Raw genomic sequence first — 17,108 nt, 5'->3', positions numbered from 1 at the left:
TTGCCAAAAAATGTCGTTCTCCGTGATTTAAATGGAAGCAATTACTTCGTATTTCGGCAAACTGTCGAAGAATGCAGAACAAAGACTATCAAGGTCGGTTTACAGAAAAGCGAAGTTAATCCTATCGATGTGTTCTGGGATTGTTCGTGTAGCCTAGAAAACATAGACTCATTCGACTAGTTTGGTCTAGTCAAAATGGCGAACCTCATGTAGGGGTCGAGTGTGACTACCTGTTCCATTTTCATCACTTTTAGCCAATTCATTTTCTACCTCCTGAGTTGTTCTGACAGCCATGTTGGCAAACATAGTTCTGCGAACTGTTCTGAAATCGTCGGCTGGTATTTTGCGAGAAAGCGGCGCAGTATGCTCTGCTTTGTCAGCGAAACCCTGGACAAGTAACTCGGCTTTACTAGGAGCGAGAGTCAGTTGTGGTAAGTGTCAGCGACAGAAAGAGTCTGAGGAAGCGGAATAAGAGTGTTTAGGTGATAGCAGGCTTACGTATTTTCTTACCTGGCAGTTTACACTGCCCAACATAGCCCGTCTGTCCATGCTAAGCGAGGGCGCCATTGCTTAGCTAGCTAACCGTAACACGAACAGCAGTGGCCTCTGTTGACAGAGCTGCAGGGGTGGAGCGGAGACAGTGTGCTAACCACGCAACATACAAGCTAACACTTCTATGGAAAACGTTTCATTTAGAGCAGCGATACCCTCACTTCCCCTCGAAGTCTACTAGAGTGTGACAACTTGTCTTCACACTTTGCATCCTATTTACTGCTCGCTGTCAGCCACAGACGTACCCAACCTTCATTAGCAGTCCCGCCTAGGAACAAGATGACTTCTTCTTGCAGACCACTTGTCTGCTCAACTTAATGACACATGCTGGGAAATCATGAATCACACGTCAATACAGTAGTACAATACAGAGTTTTTAACTCCATGTCATAATTTATTTGGTTCACATACAGCTTCTAGTCTGAGGAAAATAGAATAGAGTGACAGCACTGTTGAATAGAAATTAAATCAGTGGAAATATAATAAGCAAAGAGTAGTTTAAGGAAAAAACATCATTTGGTGCTTCGGTGATACAGAATTGAAAACCGTTATCATGGCACCATCGGATGTGTGCGTAGCTGTGAATTGTCTGTGGTATGGGACAGCCACGTTATCCAGATTATCTTGATTGTGCTCTTCAAGTTATGCATCTTAAACATGTGCATCTGCTGCATCATCACCCACTAACTTTGTTCACACGGAACAGAGTAGAAATGTAAGTGGCATGCTGCAAATAAACGTTTCTGCTGGTCACTCAGACAGAACTACAGCTCAGAACTGAGTGAGGTTTCTGTCAAAAGAACATTCTCACAGGCCTCATCAACACCTTGTCTGCTCGGTCTCTGCTATAAAGTCATCCCCAACTCTAAGGGCTGGTGCTCTAGTGTGCCATACAGTTTATATCACAACTTTTGCTGTCTTTTTCTGGTAATGGATTAATCAGTTTGAGTAGTTTTTTTAAGAGTAAAAGTCAGAATTCTATGATTCCAGCTTCTTGAATGTGAATATTTTCTGGTTTCTTCTCTTTGACAGCAACCTGAATATCTTTTATCTTGGGCTTTGTGACACTGATCAGCATTTTTCTACAGATTAGTAATTGAAGTCCACAACATGCATTTTTGTTGAAACCTTGTGACACATGTCTTTACTCAGTTCTGTAGTGACTTTAGCGTCATGTGAAGTTTCAGTAAACTTCACTGTCAGCTTTGATTGGCAACCACAGATCCTTAGCCGAGGCAGTTTGGTGTGTGTCCAGCAAATGTCATGTTTTCCCTTGTCTTGCAACATTAGATTAAAGCTGTGATAACTGTGATCCCTTTGTCACTTCACATTTATGGTTTCTTTTCTTCTCTCTCCTCAGCTGCAGGAAGCTTTGCTGTTCTACCACCAGTGAGACATTATGCTCGGGCTGCAAAGAAAAGGAGGGCGGGTATGTTAAAAGACTGTGCTGTCACCAAGCCATATTTGTTTTTCATTTTGCTTTTCATTCAGACATTTTGTTTCTTCCAGGCTCTGAGAGCCAGCTCAGCGATCTTCCACCAACAATGCTGAAGATGGATTATGCAGCTGTTCCCCTCGCTCAAACGTAAACATACATATATACCATACCTTACATGAAATACACTTTCTATGCACATTTCATGAGAAGTCTGCAGTCACATATCTGTTACATTCATCATCTACTCATCTAACGTGTATTTTCTGTTAATAGGACTGATGATATTGTCAAAAGACTTCTTTCACTGGAGTTAGCGAATCATGTGAGTCCTCACGTCCTTGCAGATCACTTTGTCATGTTTTATGCTGCTTTCTTTTTTCCAGTATTTTTGATGATAATGATTCTTGAAATGTACACTGACAGGAAGTTAAGTCAAGTACAGGTATTGTAATTCTCTGTGTTCGTGTCTTCAGAGTGAAAAACTACGGCTGAAAACGGAACAGCTGATTGCAAAAGTCCAGAGGGACGAGAATGACCGCGACTCAGTGGAAGTCCGGGGTGAGTTGATTATTGGTCGTGGACGTAGTGTTTTCACTGTGATACAACCCTGATTCCAAAAAGTTGGGATGCTGTGTAAAATATAAATAAATGCAGTCATTTGTAAACAAACTGTGTTTACTGACAGCAGTTTCCTGAGCCCATGTAGTAGCATCCTTTATCCAATCATGTGTTCACAAAGTGGTGAACCTCCTCCATCCTTGCTTGTGAACGAGTGAGCCTTTCCAGGATGCCCCTTTCATACCCAATCATGATACTATCACCTGTTACCAATGAACCTGTTTACCTGTGGAATGTATTGAGTATATGTAAAAAAAAAAAAAAAAAAAAAAAGGATTAGCAAGTCATCACATTCTGTTTTATTTAAGTTTGACACAGCATCCCAGCTTTTTTGGAATCGGGGCTGTACAAAGACAGCATGTACTGTATTTTAACTGTATGCTGATTCAGTCCCCCTTTTAATGTCTTTTCCCTCAGTGGCTATTTTGACAGCAAAAATCCGAAACTTTCGGGAGCACTTGCAGAAACACCACAAGGTGAGTGAAAGCTGTAGAATCAGCGTCATTTTTACATCATTCTCCTGCCGTACATGGTAAACAGGAAGTCTTGTTCTTGGGACAGGTTTTGTATTGTATATATGAATCTTCGATGATGCATCATGTCATAGGCCAGTTGACTTGCACCACCGGAGCTTTCATGTATGAATACGTCTCTCCACATTTCCTGTCTGCCTTCCTCTGGTGTGAAGCATGCGTGTGCTACAGGATATCCTGTGTACTCCCCCATATGAAATGAGAACATGTGTAGCACAGCCATAGTCGGAAATTTCCACGTTACATCATACATTGAACGTTTTTGCTGAAATGGACACAGATAGGGAGCGGAGGTTGCAAAGTGTTTCTCTGTTGCATGTGTAATTAAGTATCTCCTCATGATCTGATCAGTGTATAAACCAGGCTTCGGGTGGTGTCCTCATTTCCTCCCTGTTGGAATCACATCTGTAGTCCAGTCCCACTCTTTTATGCTATTTCTTCGCAGGACAAAGCCAACAAGAGGCGGATGCTCATAGCCATTGACCGAAGGAAAAAGCTCTTGAAAAACCTTAGGCTGGTCAACTATGAAGCCTTTGAGAAAGTGTGCGAGCAGCTGGGCATCACCTACACCTTCCCTCCAGAGTACTACAGACGGGCCACTCGCCGCTGGCTGGCCAAGAAGGCTTTCTGCATTAAGGTAGCAAACAAGTGACCCCACTATTCTGTTTACATCTACATTTTCTATGTATTATAATGAGCACTGTTTTTTTTTATTTACAGTGCATGATAATTGTATCAATTGGAAATTATATCTAAGGACCTTAAACTTCTATGAAACGTTTTTTCCATTAGTGACTCTGATGCATGTTGTGTGAGAGAGAATAACAGGCTTTCTCACAGTTGACTTGCTCACTCTCTCTCACGCTCTAACTGACTAATATGGTCAAGGTGTGACTCTGTGCCTCCTCTGACACCTCTCTTCTCAGGTCTTCAACGAAGTGCAGAAGCAGAAAAAAGAGGAGAGGCTGATGATGAAGGAGAGTTTAGCCTCCACAGACACCGAGGCAGCCAAGACAACAGCTGCTGGGAGCCTTTAAAAGATGATATATTACATATTTTAACAACTGACTCTAAATGCTTGTCTTACCCAACATCTTGACTTTTACACCTTCAGATGTGGTTATGTGGCCTGTGAATACAAACCTCCCCCCCCCCCTTTTTCTCATGTGTTACATCATACAATTTGCTTTTGCTTTCAAGTTGAATTTAATGGAAATAAAATATCAGAAAACTGTATTGAAACAGATTGAATTTTTTTTACTGAAATATATGACAATCAGTTACATGTGTTTAAGATTTATCTGCACAAAACAACTGAGGAAGCCACTGATATCACTTGTGTAAAGTATAAGCTGAAATAGGGAACTCAAGGTACCAGGTAATTGGGAAATATTCATCAGTTTGGCGACACAAAAAAGCCAAACTTGTCCACTATGGGATACAACTTAAAAGACTTGATAATGAATCTCATGGCAGAAAACTACTGCACTGCTCTAACTCGAACCCTAACCCAGCTGTACAAGTTAAAGTTCCTGTTGTTAAATCATTTATCAATCTAATAAAACATTTAGTGATTACAGAATGTTAAATGTTAATCAGTCACAGTATTAGCACTTCTCACTATTGTTTCGGCACTTTTCTGTAGTCCTTGTAACTTCCCATTATGCCAATGCTCCATATCTTTAAGAACATCTGGGGACATTACAACATTACTGAGCACTTACTGAGCAAAGGCTTTCAAAGAGTTGTAACACAGGAGTCAGAAACCACAACATGGACATCTATGCAGTGTGATGAATCTACTACAAAACCACTGCAATACTTAAGCCATCTGAGAATCTTCCTGCCACAGAGGTGTGATGAAACGGCTCACGTTAGAAGCTTCATGGGTGGGGTTGCAAAATTATCTTGCAATGTGTCTCTTATTTTGTCCAAATAGCATAAGTGTCCATTAAAACACCACCAAAAACTGTGAACCCAGCAATAAAATGCATAGTTTCCATTTAATTTGATATCCAGTATGTTAGATAAAACTGTATTTCAGAGATATAAGCATCAATACTTTCTAAATTGTATCGGCTCTATCATCTTGTGAATTTACATTAATGTTTTAGGTTGTTTCACATCTACTTCTCAGAAACAAATAGCCCCGTGTGAAAAGAACATTTTAATTCCCTCAATCAGAAAATAAGTTTTTGCAGTTATGTGTAATTTTCTGCTGGCTCAAATGTTGAGTAAATCAAACCCTTCTTTTACAAACTGCAGTGGTGACATGTTTGAATGAAAGCTGTATCAAGCTGTATAAAAAAAGGGACATAATGCCTTTGTGGTTGTTCTATGAAAACATGGTCTCAAAGATTCTCACTACTGCGTCAATTCTCTTAAGTGTGCTGATCTAATGTGAGATTATGAAATGATTTAATCGTAGCCTTCATCTCCTAACACACTGATCTGCAGCTGTTTGAGATCATACCCACTGTCAGCCTCAAAGTTAAGTGGCAGTTCTTGTTAATGGCCTGAATCTGTCAGTGAATAGCCACAGATCTTTGTCATCCTCAGAAACTGCAGTGTGTCGGCAAACCAGTATTTCACAGCTCGAGCTCGTCACAGCTTCCTGTGCGGTGTGCAGCTTGTCAGTTTGATCAGGAGGAGTGCACACTGACTGACTCTTCTGGTAAGTGACACCGTTTTTTCCTCTCGCTGCAGATTAGCTGAAGAATTCATGACTAATTTAGTAACAGTGATGTCGCTAACAAAGTTTATTTGCAAATCTTTCTTATTTTAGAACTTTTTTTTAGAAGTTGTACATTGTACTTTAGATACATTCACATACTCTTTTGTAATTCCGGTTAAGTAGTATCTTCATCTTCATTTTAAAGCCGTTTGTACTTAAAAGTTTAGTTGCAATAACTTGCTTTTTTATGCCAGTGTCATGGTCACGCACTATGGACAGTATTACAATTACAATTAGTCATTTTTGTAGTCATTTGTAGTCATCATTAGTGAAAGCAACATACATATGAGTATATAGTAAAAAGCCCTAAAGGCCAATATAGCATTCTTTAAATAGCTGCTTACAAGTCCTTCAAGTTTGAAAGATGATTTTTGAGTAACATCAGAGGTCAGGAAGCTGAATTCTTTTGTTGAGAAGGATTTTCTTTAAATTGTGTACATCTGATTACGAGCCAGTAGTGTGACTAATCGGATTCGTCTGTAAATCACAAAACCTCTCAAAGCCTACAAACTAGTGTCTCATTTTGTATTAATGAAAAAGTCCATGAAAGGTTTGTTTATGTGGTCCATGCTTTGCAGGGAGACACAGGAATGCTGCTTGAGCTGTATGAGTAAAACTTTTTGGAGAGAGCTCTCGAATAGCTTGACTTATAGCTGTGAAAGATATTATGAAAAGTCAAACTATGATATTTTCTACTCAGGAAATTAACAACATCAAATTTAAGTACAGGTGACAGAACGTGAAAACAAGTGTGGCAAATGGAAAGACTGATTTAGGTGATTTCTCTTGCAGCTCTTCTTCTGATTTGCTCTACCCCAGTGCTAACAGCTGCATGTGCTCTTAACTAGGCTGCTACATCAAAGATAAGCAGGTCCTGTAATCCAAAATGTCAAACCCAGTGGTCACCCATCAACCAGGTGCAGGCGGCTATGGAACAAATGTCCAAACAGGAGAGTGGAGCACTGGTTTGTGCTCCTGCTGCAGTGACTTCTTTGTCTGTGAGTACCATTCAAGACAGTTAAAGTTACATTATTTAGTTAGTGTCTATACACCAAAGACATACTGAGGCACATGTTCATGTTTGTTCTCTTTAAAAAGTTCACAATGAAATACACTTCTGTTGTGCAGGTGCTCTTGGCTTCATTTGTCCACTTGCACTGAGCTGTTACACAGCAAATAAATATGGAGAAAACTGCTGCTTGGGTTGTTTGCCAGGAGGCATGACAGCCATAAGGACACATATGAGACTGACTTATGGTATTCAGGTAAGATACTCAAATACTTCATGCATATGTCAAACTCTTCAGAAGACCCTTACACATTCTTGGGAGGTGCTGTAAGTCATAAGGTGGTTCTTGTGAAAGAGAGATTTCGTGAACATAGGAAATGTTGGGTGTTCCCTGCAATTGAGAAACCACCACTGCAGCACATTTCCCCATAGAGGGCTGGTGTTCCATGTTGTGATTTTGCTGCAATATTTTAACCACAGGGAACAATAATCAATGATGCCTTGATGACCTTTTGCTGCGGAATTTGTGAGACATGCAGGATGGCACGAGAAGTCCGTATCAGGAATGGAGACGTTTCACCATAACAGGACACAAAGGATTTTGGCCCATGCAGGATTTTCTGTTTGTTGATGTTCAGCTATTAGGGAAGTCGTTTGTTTATTGTAGCAGCAGTCCTAGCTTTCATGCAGACAACGAAGGAAAACCAGCTTACGAATTATGCAATTCAGTGTATTCAATGTAATTGTACCTGTTGCATTATATGCAGGTGTGTGGCAAAGTGCTGGTATTGATCTGCGTCATTGTAAATAGTTTGCATTGTTCAGTCACTTAGAACACGATTAAATGCATGAACCACTTTGTACAACATTTTCAATAAAAAAAAACAAAAATGTGATTGTTTTAATGTTTAATTGTAGGAAATTTCATAGCAGCTGAAAATATGATGATCGACATGGAGTTCTGATTAAAAAAAAAAAAAAATTGAGGATTATTTTGCTAAGTATAAACCTGTTTAAACCAGTGTTTCCCAAACGTTTTGACCTGTGAATGTGTGAACTTGAGAGACTCTGTCACAGGTCTGACCATCAGTTGTAAGCATTTCAGCTAAAGGATATTTTCCTTGTTCAGGTTTTCATGTTCATTGCTTGTAGAGGTAAAAGTATTTCACAGGAATGTTTATGTACTGACCTGTACGATGCAAACTGAAAATTACACTTCCGCCTGACCGCTTCCCTGCACGATATGACGTAAAACATCCTGATTGGCTGTTTCCTTCGTGGCCTGGCAACCAGAGGAGGCTTTACCAAACAGACAGACCCCCGTATCGGCAAGCTTTCGAGCTAGCAACATTCGCTAGCTACCGACGTTTTTTGGAGGTATTCAACCGCCCAAACACCAACATGTCTTCAAGAACTCTGCCCCTGCTATTCATCAACCTCGGCGGAGAAATGCTGTACATCCTGGACCAGCGGCTCCGGGCTCAGAATATCCCTGCTGACAAAGCTAAGAAAGGTAGCTAGCTTAGCAGCTATCCGGATAACAACACAAATGTCACCCTGCAGTAAAACGGCCACGTTACACAGCGACAACTGCACAGTAACCGAGTCATTTAGTGGTTTGGAGTAAATGTATAATTTGTAGATAAAAGTTTAGGTGGTTCATGGAAAGTCAACATAAAGAAAGGAAAGTCAAGTGATAACATTAATGAATCATCTTTTTTTTCTTTTTTCTTTTTTTTTGTAAGTTAAATGCACATTTTTTTTGCTAACATCGTAACTCGTGTGACATTAGTTTCTATGGCACGGGGCAATGTAACGTAAATTAGGAGTCCACAGCAAATTTCAGGTTCTTATTCCCGATGCTCCATCGTCAGTAAATAGAAACCTGCTCCAAGAAGGTTTAGAAAAGATAATTACATAATTCATACACATAGTTTTGGCATACTTTCAAATTTAGCGTACAGCGACATTGATCAAGTGGTGCGATGTTATACAACAATCTGGTTTTCAGCACATCATTTCATGTAACAATTTCCTTTTAATTCATAAAGTTTCCACAATAGCTGGCTGGATAGACGAGGACAGAAGGAGAGGTATTGTCACAGAGCTTTGGTATAATCATGCACTGATGCATTAGTAGCTGTTCGCTCTGCTTTGGCTTAAACTAAAGCAACACGCTGAATACACAAAGGGCCTTGATAAATAAGCAACAGGTGAGACCTCATATGCACATACTTCACAACCAATGTTCTACAATTGTCTCTGCATCCAGGTACATCGTGTAAGTAGTTGGATCAATCAGATGCTCTGGTCCTGGTCACAAACTTAATTGGTTACAGGGACTTTCATTGTATAGTGGTGTCTAAAACTAGGGGTGTTTTAAAAATTGACATCTGCATATTCTGTTACTCAAAGAGCATTTCCAGCTACCAGATAGGCCCATATGCCATTCATAACACAGCATACGCTCTATGCCTTAAAATAGTCACTATATACAGTGTCTCTTATCTGCATATATCAATGCACTGTCTCTGCTCTCAGAGCAGTGTTTCATTTTTTACTTTTGGGTAAGTAGCCGAACATACTGCCTAGCCTCACTGTGTTAAGCAAGTTATCCAGAGAGGGTTGAATCAAGGACAACTAAAACCTGAAAACATTTTGGCTTCTTCAGTTCCAAGTGGCTGGTGGGGAGTCCCAGGTGTTTAACCTCAGTGGGCCTGTTATCACGGTTGTTGAATCCACTTGGGGAGTCCATACATACGTGGAATGGCTTCTCTAGGATACAATGGATGATATTGTTCATGATGGATGGTTTTCTCCTTCTGTTGCTGTAACACACTAAGAGAGAAACTGTGCCAGCCAAAAGACTGAACACCCATGCAGAAGAAAAGCAGTCCTATGCATGCAGTCCAATGCAGTGAGGGATGCACAGATTTGTGTATCAGGGAAACTGAGCAACCGTTGAAGAAATGCATGGCTCAGCAGTTTACCTCCACCTGAAAGATAAGGGACACTCCTTAGGAAAACATATTTTGGACAGGGGGGCAGATGATTTGAAAGAGGAGTGAAGGAGGCCATTTAAGTAAAAATAGAGAAGGTGATCCCTTTAGGTAGAGTAGGTTTGTGACTCCACTTAACCCCCACATACTATACTGTCCTTTCATCACATCCCAAGTGATTTAAAAACTTTTCACAGTTGACCTCATGTGACCTTAACAACTGGCGTTCACACAACCAGCCACACCCAAGTGGTTTCAAGAACCATTAGAACGACCCCACAGGGGTTAAATGCTTGGGACTCCCCATCAGCTAGCTAGAACTCATCCAAGCGCCTTGGATGATGGGCGAAACGTTTACAAGCTTCTCCAGCTGAGTTCAGCTGCCCTCGATTCAACCCTCCTTGGATAGCTTTGACCTGGATTAATGAGATTCTTCATAGACACGTCAGGCAAGTTCATTTGCCTCACCCTTGACTCAGTAAAAACGCTTGTAAAGCTTGTTTACCTGATTGTTTGACAGTCACAACAGGGATTATGATCACCTCTGTCAATCACAGCAATGACTGGTGGAAGTAATTATAGCAAATAAAAGATTCTTTGGGGAGATCAAACACAAAAAATGTCCTACCTAGCCTACCTAAGTAGGACGCATGCTGATGACTTTCCATGCTGCTGCTTTATTAGGGCTGTTGGGTTAGGCTTTGGAAGAAATGGTTTTGGCTGACATATAGTATAGAATGCTCATCTGCCTGCTTTCTGAGCCTACGGTGTCCAAAATACACTTGTCAAACCTCAGTTAACTCTTTGTGGACTTTTCTCTATACTGTTTGCCCGACTAGTCATGAATGACATCATCACCACCATGTTCAACAAAAAGTTCCTAGAAGAGCTTTTCAAGCCTCAGGAGCTTTACTCCAAAAAGGCCCTACGCACTGTGTTCGACAGGCTGGCCCATGCCTCTATAATGAGACTTAATCAAGCAAGCATGGACAAGGTAAGTCACTATGTACACAGATCTAGCCCTCCTGTACAGCTGTGTTGTATCCTGCATGTGTCAAATTGCTCAGTCTCTTTTTTGATTCTAAGTTGAATTTTCACAGCAGTGCACCAAGTTTATCCACACATTAATCATTAATCACATATTCAAGCATGCTTCAGATCTACATTAGTCAAATCAACACATCAATCAGCGCTTTATTGTCGTATAACAAGTGTAAAAAGTGCATTGTGTCTTCTTGTTTCCCTGAAGCATACAGTACAACAGTGATGGAGTGATTCATATCACACTGTATGCTGCTGTGTGTGACTCCCTCTAGTGTTTATTATACAACAACAGCCTTCATTTTAATTAAATTAAAATGATGGATGAGTCAGTGAAGTCATGCTTGTGTGTCATTCTTCACAGCTGTATGACTTGATGACAATGGCTTTCAAGTACCAGGTGCTTCTCTGTCTCCGGCCTAAGGACATCCTCCTCGTCTCCTTCAACCACATGGATGCAATCAAAGACTTTGTGAAAGACACTCCCACCATTCTCAGCCAGGTTGATGAGACATACCAGCAGCTCATAGAGGTATGACGTGTGTGACTACGCTCTCGTCAAATGTGTTACAGACAAGAGTGGTAAGTGACATTATGCATGGCTTGTTGGGATTTCCTGCAGTGTGCTGCAAGATCTTTGAGCTTTTGGTGGTGTATCAACTCAGTCTGAGAAGTAGGATGTAAAAGGCCCCAAATGTGGCAAAGTATAACAAGAACAAAGAATAAAGGGAAGCAACTGTAAACATAGTAGTGTTTTTTGTTTGTTTGTTTGTTTGTTTGTTTGTTTGTTTAGTTTAGTTTAGTCATACGTAGTCAGCTGTGGAGTATAGAACTGCATTCTGAATCATATTGATATACATTGTGAGAAGAGAAGAAGAGGAAGCACATGACAGTGTCTGAAGTGTCATAATCTTATGATCGAGAATAGCATGAAGGTACACACATCTGACCAATCAAAACGAGAAAACCATCCAGTTCAGCTTCACGCTGACTCTAACAGAAGCACTTAACAGAAGCAGTTTAGGTGGGAGTGACTTATTTGGAATAAGAAAATAAGCAGCGTTTGAAGTCGATATACAGTGTATGATTATAAACCATTTGGATTACAATCACACATCAAGCCACAGGATCACTGCACATGAAATATTAACTGTCAGCAGCAATTTACTTTCATTGCTTGTTATTATGTGATATCTTAAATAGGATAATGCTTAACAGTAAAGGAAAATATATGTGTGTACATAAATAATAATTTTACTATTTGCTTTGTGTATTTTTTCATTGCTCATTTAATCTGTTACTTTTCTATTTTATTGTATTTTCTGTATTCATTTTTAGATGTATACACCCTTGTCTAGTGGTGAGTTCCAGCTCATCAGACAAACTCTCCTTATCTTCTTCCAAGACATGCATATCAGAGTAAGTCCATTATTTGCCAAATTTGTATCATGGGGAAAGGGTTAAATGGATAATAACGTCTTTTGATTTGTGTCTTGGTGTCGTCACAAGCCTGTCTCTATGTTTTCTTTTATGCCAGGTGTCTATTTTCCTCAAGGACAAAGTGCAGAACTCCAACGGCCGCTTTGTGCTTCCCACCAGTGGTCCTGTGCCTCATGGAACACAAGTCCCCGGCTTGATAAGGTGCCACAGTATACGGCAGTTTTCATCATACAGATTTCACTCTAAACAAGGATGGAGATAACTGAGTTTGAGATTAAACAAGTGGCTTTGATAGTGAAATGGACTTTTGGTCCTTCAATGATCTTTGATCTTTACTTTTTTGTCTGTCATATGTTTGCTGGCCTAACCCAAACACTGTAATCTTAAGTTAAGTAGGCCTATCTGTAGCTAATTGCATTATAGAGGTTTTGTTGTACAAGCATTTACATTCTAATTTTAGATTTTGCGCCGCATGTTTAGCTTGGATCAAATTACCGAAGGATTGTGTGTGCACAGCGAAACATTTAATACATGAAGGAAGCTCACATGTAGAACATCTGAGCTTCAACAATGTATGTACAAGTATTCAAAGCAAGAGAGGGAAACTGTTTCCATCACAGGCAAAAGAAATTCAAAAGAAACTGCTGTGCATACAAAGGGCATGCTTGTCCATAACATTTTGTGTTTTTGAATCCGGTAATTCCAGGATGTTTAGCTGTACTGGTGAAGAGGTCACCAGGCTGCAGTTCAACAATGGCGGAAACTATACCGCTGCTCTGCGGGAGGGGTCCTTCGAGATATTTGGAGACAGGGTCACCAAACTAGGCACAAACATGTAAGATACTGCAAAGTACAAAAGATGTCCATGACACCCTTACTATCATTGCAATCATTGTGTGTCAGTATGTCTGCAAAGAACCATATCCTGTAATGATGTATTTGTATTGTCTTGTGCAGGTAAGCTTTGGCACTATGTTGCACGGTCAAGTGTGTTCAATATCTCTTCTTCATCTTGCCATTCAGGTACAGTGTCAGCCGCCCGGTGGAGACACACATGTCAGGAACATCTAAGAATTCTGCTCAGCACACAAAGGTGAAACAGCTTCACTGTTAGCGCTGCAAACATGAATGATTTCATTCATACACAAAACGTTAATGAACCTCATGCACTCATGCTAAATGTTGAAGTAACATGCAGAAATGTGGTGATATGACCCTGGTCCAGAGCCATGTTCTGCTACCTGGTACATCATCATCAGTTGCAGGATCTTGGAAACAACAGGCACAGCAGCAATATGCAAAAGTAAACAAGCTATTGTATGTCAACAGGTCAACACTGCTCCCAACCCTCTAGCCAAAGAGGAGTTGAATCTGTTGGCCAAGTTAATGGGTGGGTTAGAAGTTCAGAAACCAGGAAATGCAGACAGCGGCTTCCGAGTCAACCTCTTTGCCACAGATGAGGAAGAAGAGTGAGTCCCCTTTTTTCCTGTTTGTGTGCTGTCAGTGTGTCTATTTCACTTGTTGTGATTATAGACAAAAACAGACTTGTGTATATATATTTAAATTGTTATATTTTATGCTCTTATTTTAGTAGATGTGTCATGCACCAATTTCACCAGAAAAAATTCCTTGTATGTGTAAAAGCGTACTTGGCAATAAAGCTTTTTCTGATTCTGATTCTGATTCTGATTCGAAACTAACACTGTGGCTCTCTTTATTACAGAGAGGCATTAATATCAAGACCAGATGAGCTTTCATATGGAGTTATTAAAATCCAAGCAACAAAGGTAAAGCTGTCCTCACAAAGTGTTTCTTTCAGTAGGAAAAAGCTGGACGTCCAGTATTTGTGTCATGAAAATCTAAACTTTGCTGCACATTTAGTGGCAAATAATCAGACTATACATCTGTCATCTGAGGACAAGTGCAGACTACAAGACTGAAAATGTCACAGTAGCTGTGCTGCTCAAACCACAAAACATTTTTTATGTCCGACTAGGCACTGAATGCTGAATGCTGAATGCTAGTCCTCATCTTCACCCTCTCTGTGGCCATGGCGTTTGTTTTGTTTCGGAATGTCCACCTCTCAGATCTCCCTGCTTCCGACGTCTCTGAACACATCTTAATTTTGGTCTTGATGAAATCAGACGTGTTTAAAAGAGCGCCTTGGTTGGTAGCCGTGTGGTTACAGCTGCACGGTTGCAGTTCGGTTTGTCATACTTGCTTGTCATACCACTCTCTCTCCCCCATTTCCTGTCTGTCTTTTCATTCTCACAGTCTAATAAATGAAAAAACAAACTAGAGACCCTGTTGAAACTGGTGCAAGTGCAGATTTTATGCCGACTTGAGGGTTTTTGTCTCAGATTTAAGAAATTTGGCTTGGACTTGCAAATCATGGCAAAAATCATGTAGTCTGCACTGGCCCAACCTGTCACATCTAGTAGGCTTTCTTTTACCCGTGATAAGCAACTGCCAAGATTAGACTCTATATTCTGCTTATCTCAATGATAGGCTTAAGGTTACATAGTCAATGATCAGAAAGAGAGTGAGGCTTTGCCAGTCTAATGGGATTTACTGTAATGAGGTCTTAGTCCCTGTGATGACCATCGATGATCATCTGGCACAGTGATTGGTGGAAAATACTGTCTTTCAGGACCAGCAGTCCAATGCAGAGCTGGCCAAGATCATGGGAGAGTTTACCGAGTCTGGAGATCAATCTCCCAGTGCCAGCAGCAAAGGGGACGACCTTCTGGCCATGATGGACGGCCTGTGACATGGTCATCCTGACAGAAATGCCCCGAGGAGTGGGGCACAATGCATCGTCAACAGTCTGGTCTCCTGTAGACCAGTCTGCTCTCCGTACTTGCAAATACAGTGCAGTGACCTCAAATGCAGCCAGAAAACCTTCTTCTTTGGGTGCTTTTAAAATGCACATGTGAGCAGGTATTTCCATTTGTTGTCAAATGACATACTGCAAATTTGCATAGTTAACAAATAAGAATGTGGTGAGCCAAGCGTTAAGCTGCAGTACACTCTAATAGTAAGGTTGTGTAAACTGAAACCGGTTTCAGTGCATCAGAGCATACAGTAGGCCTATGTCAGTATGCTGAACATGTGTATGTAGTAATAGTATCACATCCATTTTTTTCATGTCAGGATGTTGTATTTTTCAAGTTGAACTGTGCTGTAGTACAAAATACACATTCCTTTAATTTCCACACAGTGTCATTTATCTTAAATGATTTTAATACATCACAGTTTTAGCCCATAATTCCATGTTCGTTTATTACACAGTATGAAGAGGGAGTCTAACTTCTTCTGTATTCTAATGAACAAATGATTTAGGGATATTGTGGGGAAGTTGAAGGAAACCCAAGTGCTCTTTCTATGATTCAAATTCTGTCAAATCTGCATTTTGGTAAGAAATATGTGCATCTTGCATCACACTGATCTACTGTAAAACCAAATGAGTAGACATTTCTTATTATCCTGTAATGTCTCCAAATGTTGAGCAAGGGCCCAGAAATGTGCTCATTGATGAGTATGTGATTGTAATATAGAGTAATGCAATACAGGTAATTGTCTAATATGTAAATATGTTTATTGTATACTTTATTTATTTGAATATGTTATTTTCTGTGTATAGGAAAGTGCATTTTGCTGCAATTGTTACATTGTTGAATGTGCAATGTAGGATTTTTAATAAATAGTTGGGGGAAATGTATGTTTTTACACTTATTATTGTATGAACTGTATCAACAGCTTGTCTACTGATGCAATAATGTGTTAATAGTGGCATGAACCTTGTAAGAGCTTGTTGTAGTTGAAAAGGTGTAACAGTAGGGGGAGCTGTCTGACCTTTCTAAACAGTATGCACTCTGTGTGTGGTCTTTCCAAACTCACAACCACACACTGCTACACTGCAGGTTATTACACTGTCATGCTGTCTTTTACAAAATGCACCAAAAGGTGATAGGCGTACTCATAAGACCAACATTTTGTCAACAAATTCACTTGATTTAAGGAGTGCAGGATTATGTGAAATGTAAAAACAAATGTGTGATTGATTCTGTTTATTCTTATGTATTCAACCACCAAAACAGAACATTAAAAGCAGTATGCTTGAATGTAATCCACAGTTAGACAGATGTCCTCCAGCACAGACCTACAATGAGAATTGCTGGCTGTACCCAAAATACTTGTGTGCAGTCTGCCCACAGACAGGTCAAAGTGAGGCTGATAGTCAGCGCTCCTCTAGTCAGCCACACACACACGAACGTGGTGCATACCATGCAGGCTAAACATGCTGAGACATTTCTCTGAATTGATCCGTGGGAGGAGTATTCTGATGAGGTCTTCCCAATAATCTTGGCAAAGGTGAGACAAGAAACACTATGTGCCCTGAGGATACAACCTACCTGCAAAACAAATAGAAACCTGAGCTTAGGCCAGTCACAATGCAAGACTGCGCACTGGAGTCAACCAACCTCACCAGAATACAATATTTCACCATAAATATTTATCTTCACTAGGATAACTTTATTTTAGTGGCATACTAAAAAAAAAAAAACTTGCACTGCTTCTTCCATTAGGACCACACACAATATTACAAAGCTATTAACTTACAGACAAAAAAAAAGTCCAGTCAACCTTAGTTTCCCTGAACATAAAACTAAATCATGTTTCTCTCACAGACCCTGCATTTCGCGTTATGATTCAGTTTCCTCTTTAAAGGCTGTGGGTAGGA

General features: G+C 40.2%; 3 protein-coding genes across 5 annotated transcripts; all 3 read left to right on the top strand.

Moving 5' to 3' along the window:
- Positions 1–183: 183 nt before the first annotated feature.
- Positions 184–4,376, top strand: mrps15 (mitochondrial ribosomal protein S15). Of its 2 annotated transcripts, none has more exons than XM_076736313.1 (8): positions 184–431; positions 1,913–1,981; positions 2,062–2,137; positions 2,264–2,312; positions 2,464–2,548; positions 3,026–3,084; positions 3,587–3,778; positions 4,068–4,376. In XM_076736313.1, exons 1-8 carry the CDS (start codon positions 293–295, stop codon positions 4,176–4,178), a joined length of 780 nt encoding a protein of 259 aa, XP_076592428.1. In that variant the 5' UTR covers positions 184–292; the 3' UTR covers positions 4,179–4,376. The 2 variants fall into 2 exon arrangements, with proteins under 2 accessions (XP_076592428.1, XP_076592427.1); XM_076736312.1 differs by having other exon boundaries at positions 196–431; positions 1,919–1,981.
- Positions 4,377–5,680: 1,304 nt separating this feature from the next.
- Positions 5,681–7,496, top strand: LOC143324854 (cornifelin-like). The gene is made up of 4 exons (XM_076737622.1): positions 5,681–5,815; positions 6,724–6,873; positions 7,004–7,140; positions 7,365–7,496. The coding sequence occupies exons 2-4, from the start codon at positions 6,762–6,764 to the stop codon at positions 7,467–7,469; spliced, it is 354 nt and encodes a 117-aa protein (XP_076593737.1). The 5' UTR covers positions 5,681–5,815; positions 6,724–6,761; the 3' UTR covers positions 7,470–7,496.
- Positions 7,497–8,177: 681 nt separating this feature from the next.
- oscp1b (organic solute carrier partner 1b) lies at positions 8,178–16,084 on the top strand. Of its 2 annotated transcripts, XM_076737921.1 has the most exons (11): positions 8,179–8,397; positions 8,936–8,977; positions 10,723–10,877; positions 11,289–11,456; positions 12,263–12,343; positions 12,462–12,565; positions 13,071–13,199; positions 13,388–13,457; positions 13,694–13,833; positions 14,088–14,151; positions 15,015–16,084. In XM_076737921.1, exons 1-11 carry the CDS (start codon positions 8,286–8,288, stop codon positions 15,132–15,134), a joined length of 1,185 nt encoding a protein of 394 aa, XP_076594036.1. In that variant the 5' UTR covers positions 8,179–8,285; the 3' UTR covers positions 15,135–16,084. The 2 variants fall into 2 exon arrangements, with proteins under 2 accessions (XP_076594037.1, XP_076594036.1); XM_076737922.1 differs by lacking the exon at positions 8,936–8,977 and having other exon boundaries at positions 8,178–8,397.
- The last annotated feature ends 1,024 nt before the right edge of the window (positions 16,085–17,108 follow it).

This window comes from Chaetodon auriga, chromosome 8 (assembly GCF_051107435.1).
Source record: "Chaetodon auriga isolate fChaAug3 chromosome 8, fChaAug3.hap1, whole genome shotgun sequence".
NCBI lineage: Eukaryota > Metazoa > Chordata > Actinopteri > Chaetodontiformes > Chaetodontidae > Chaetodon > Chaetodon auriga.
This window is presented reverse-complemented; position numbering and strand designations above follow the sequence as displayed.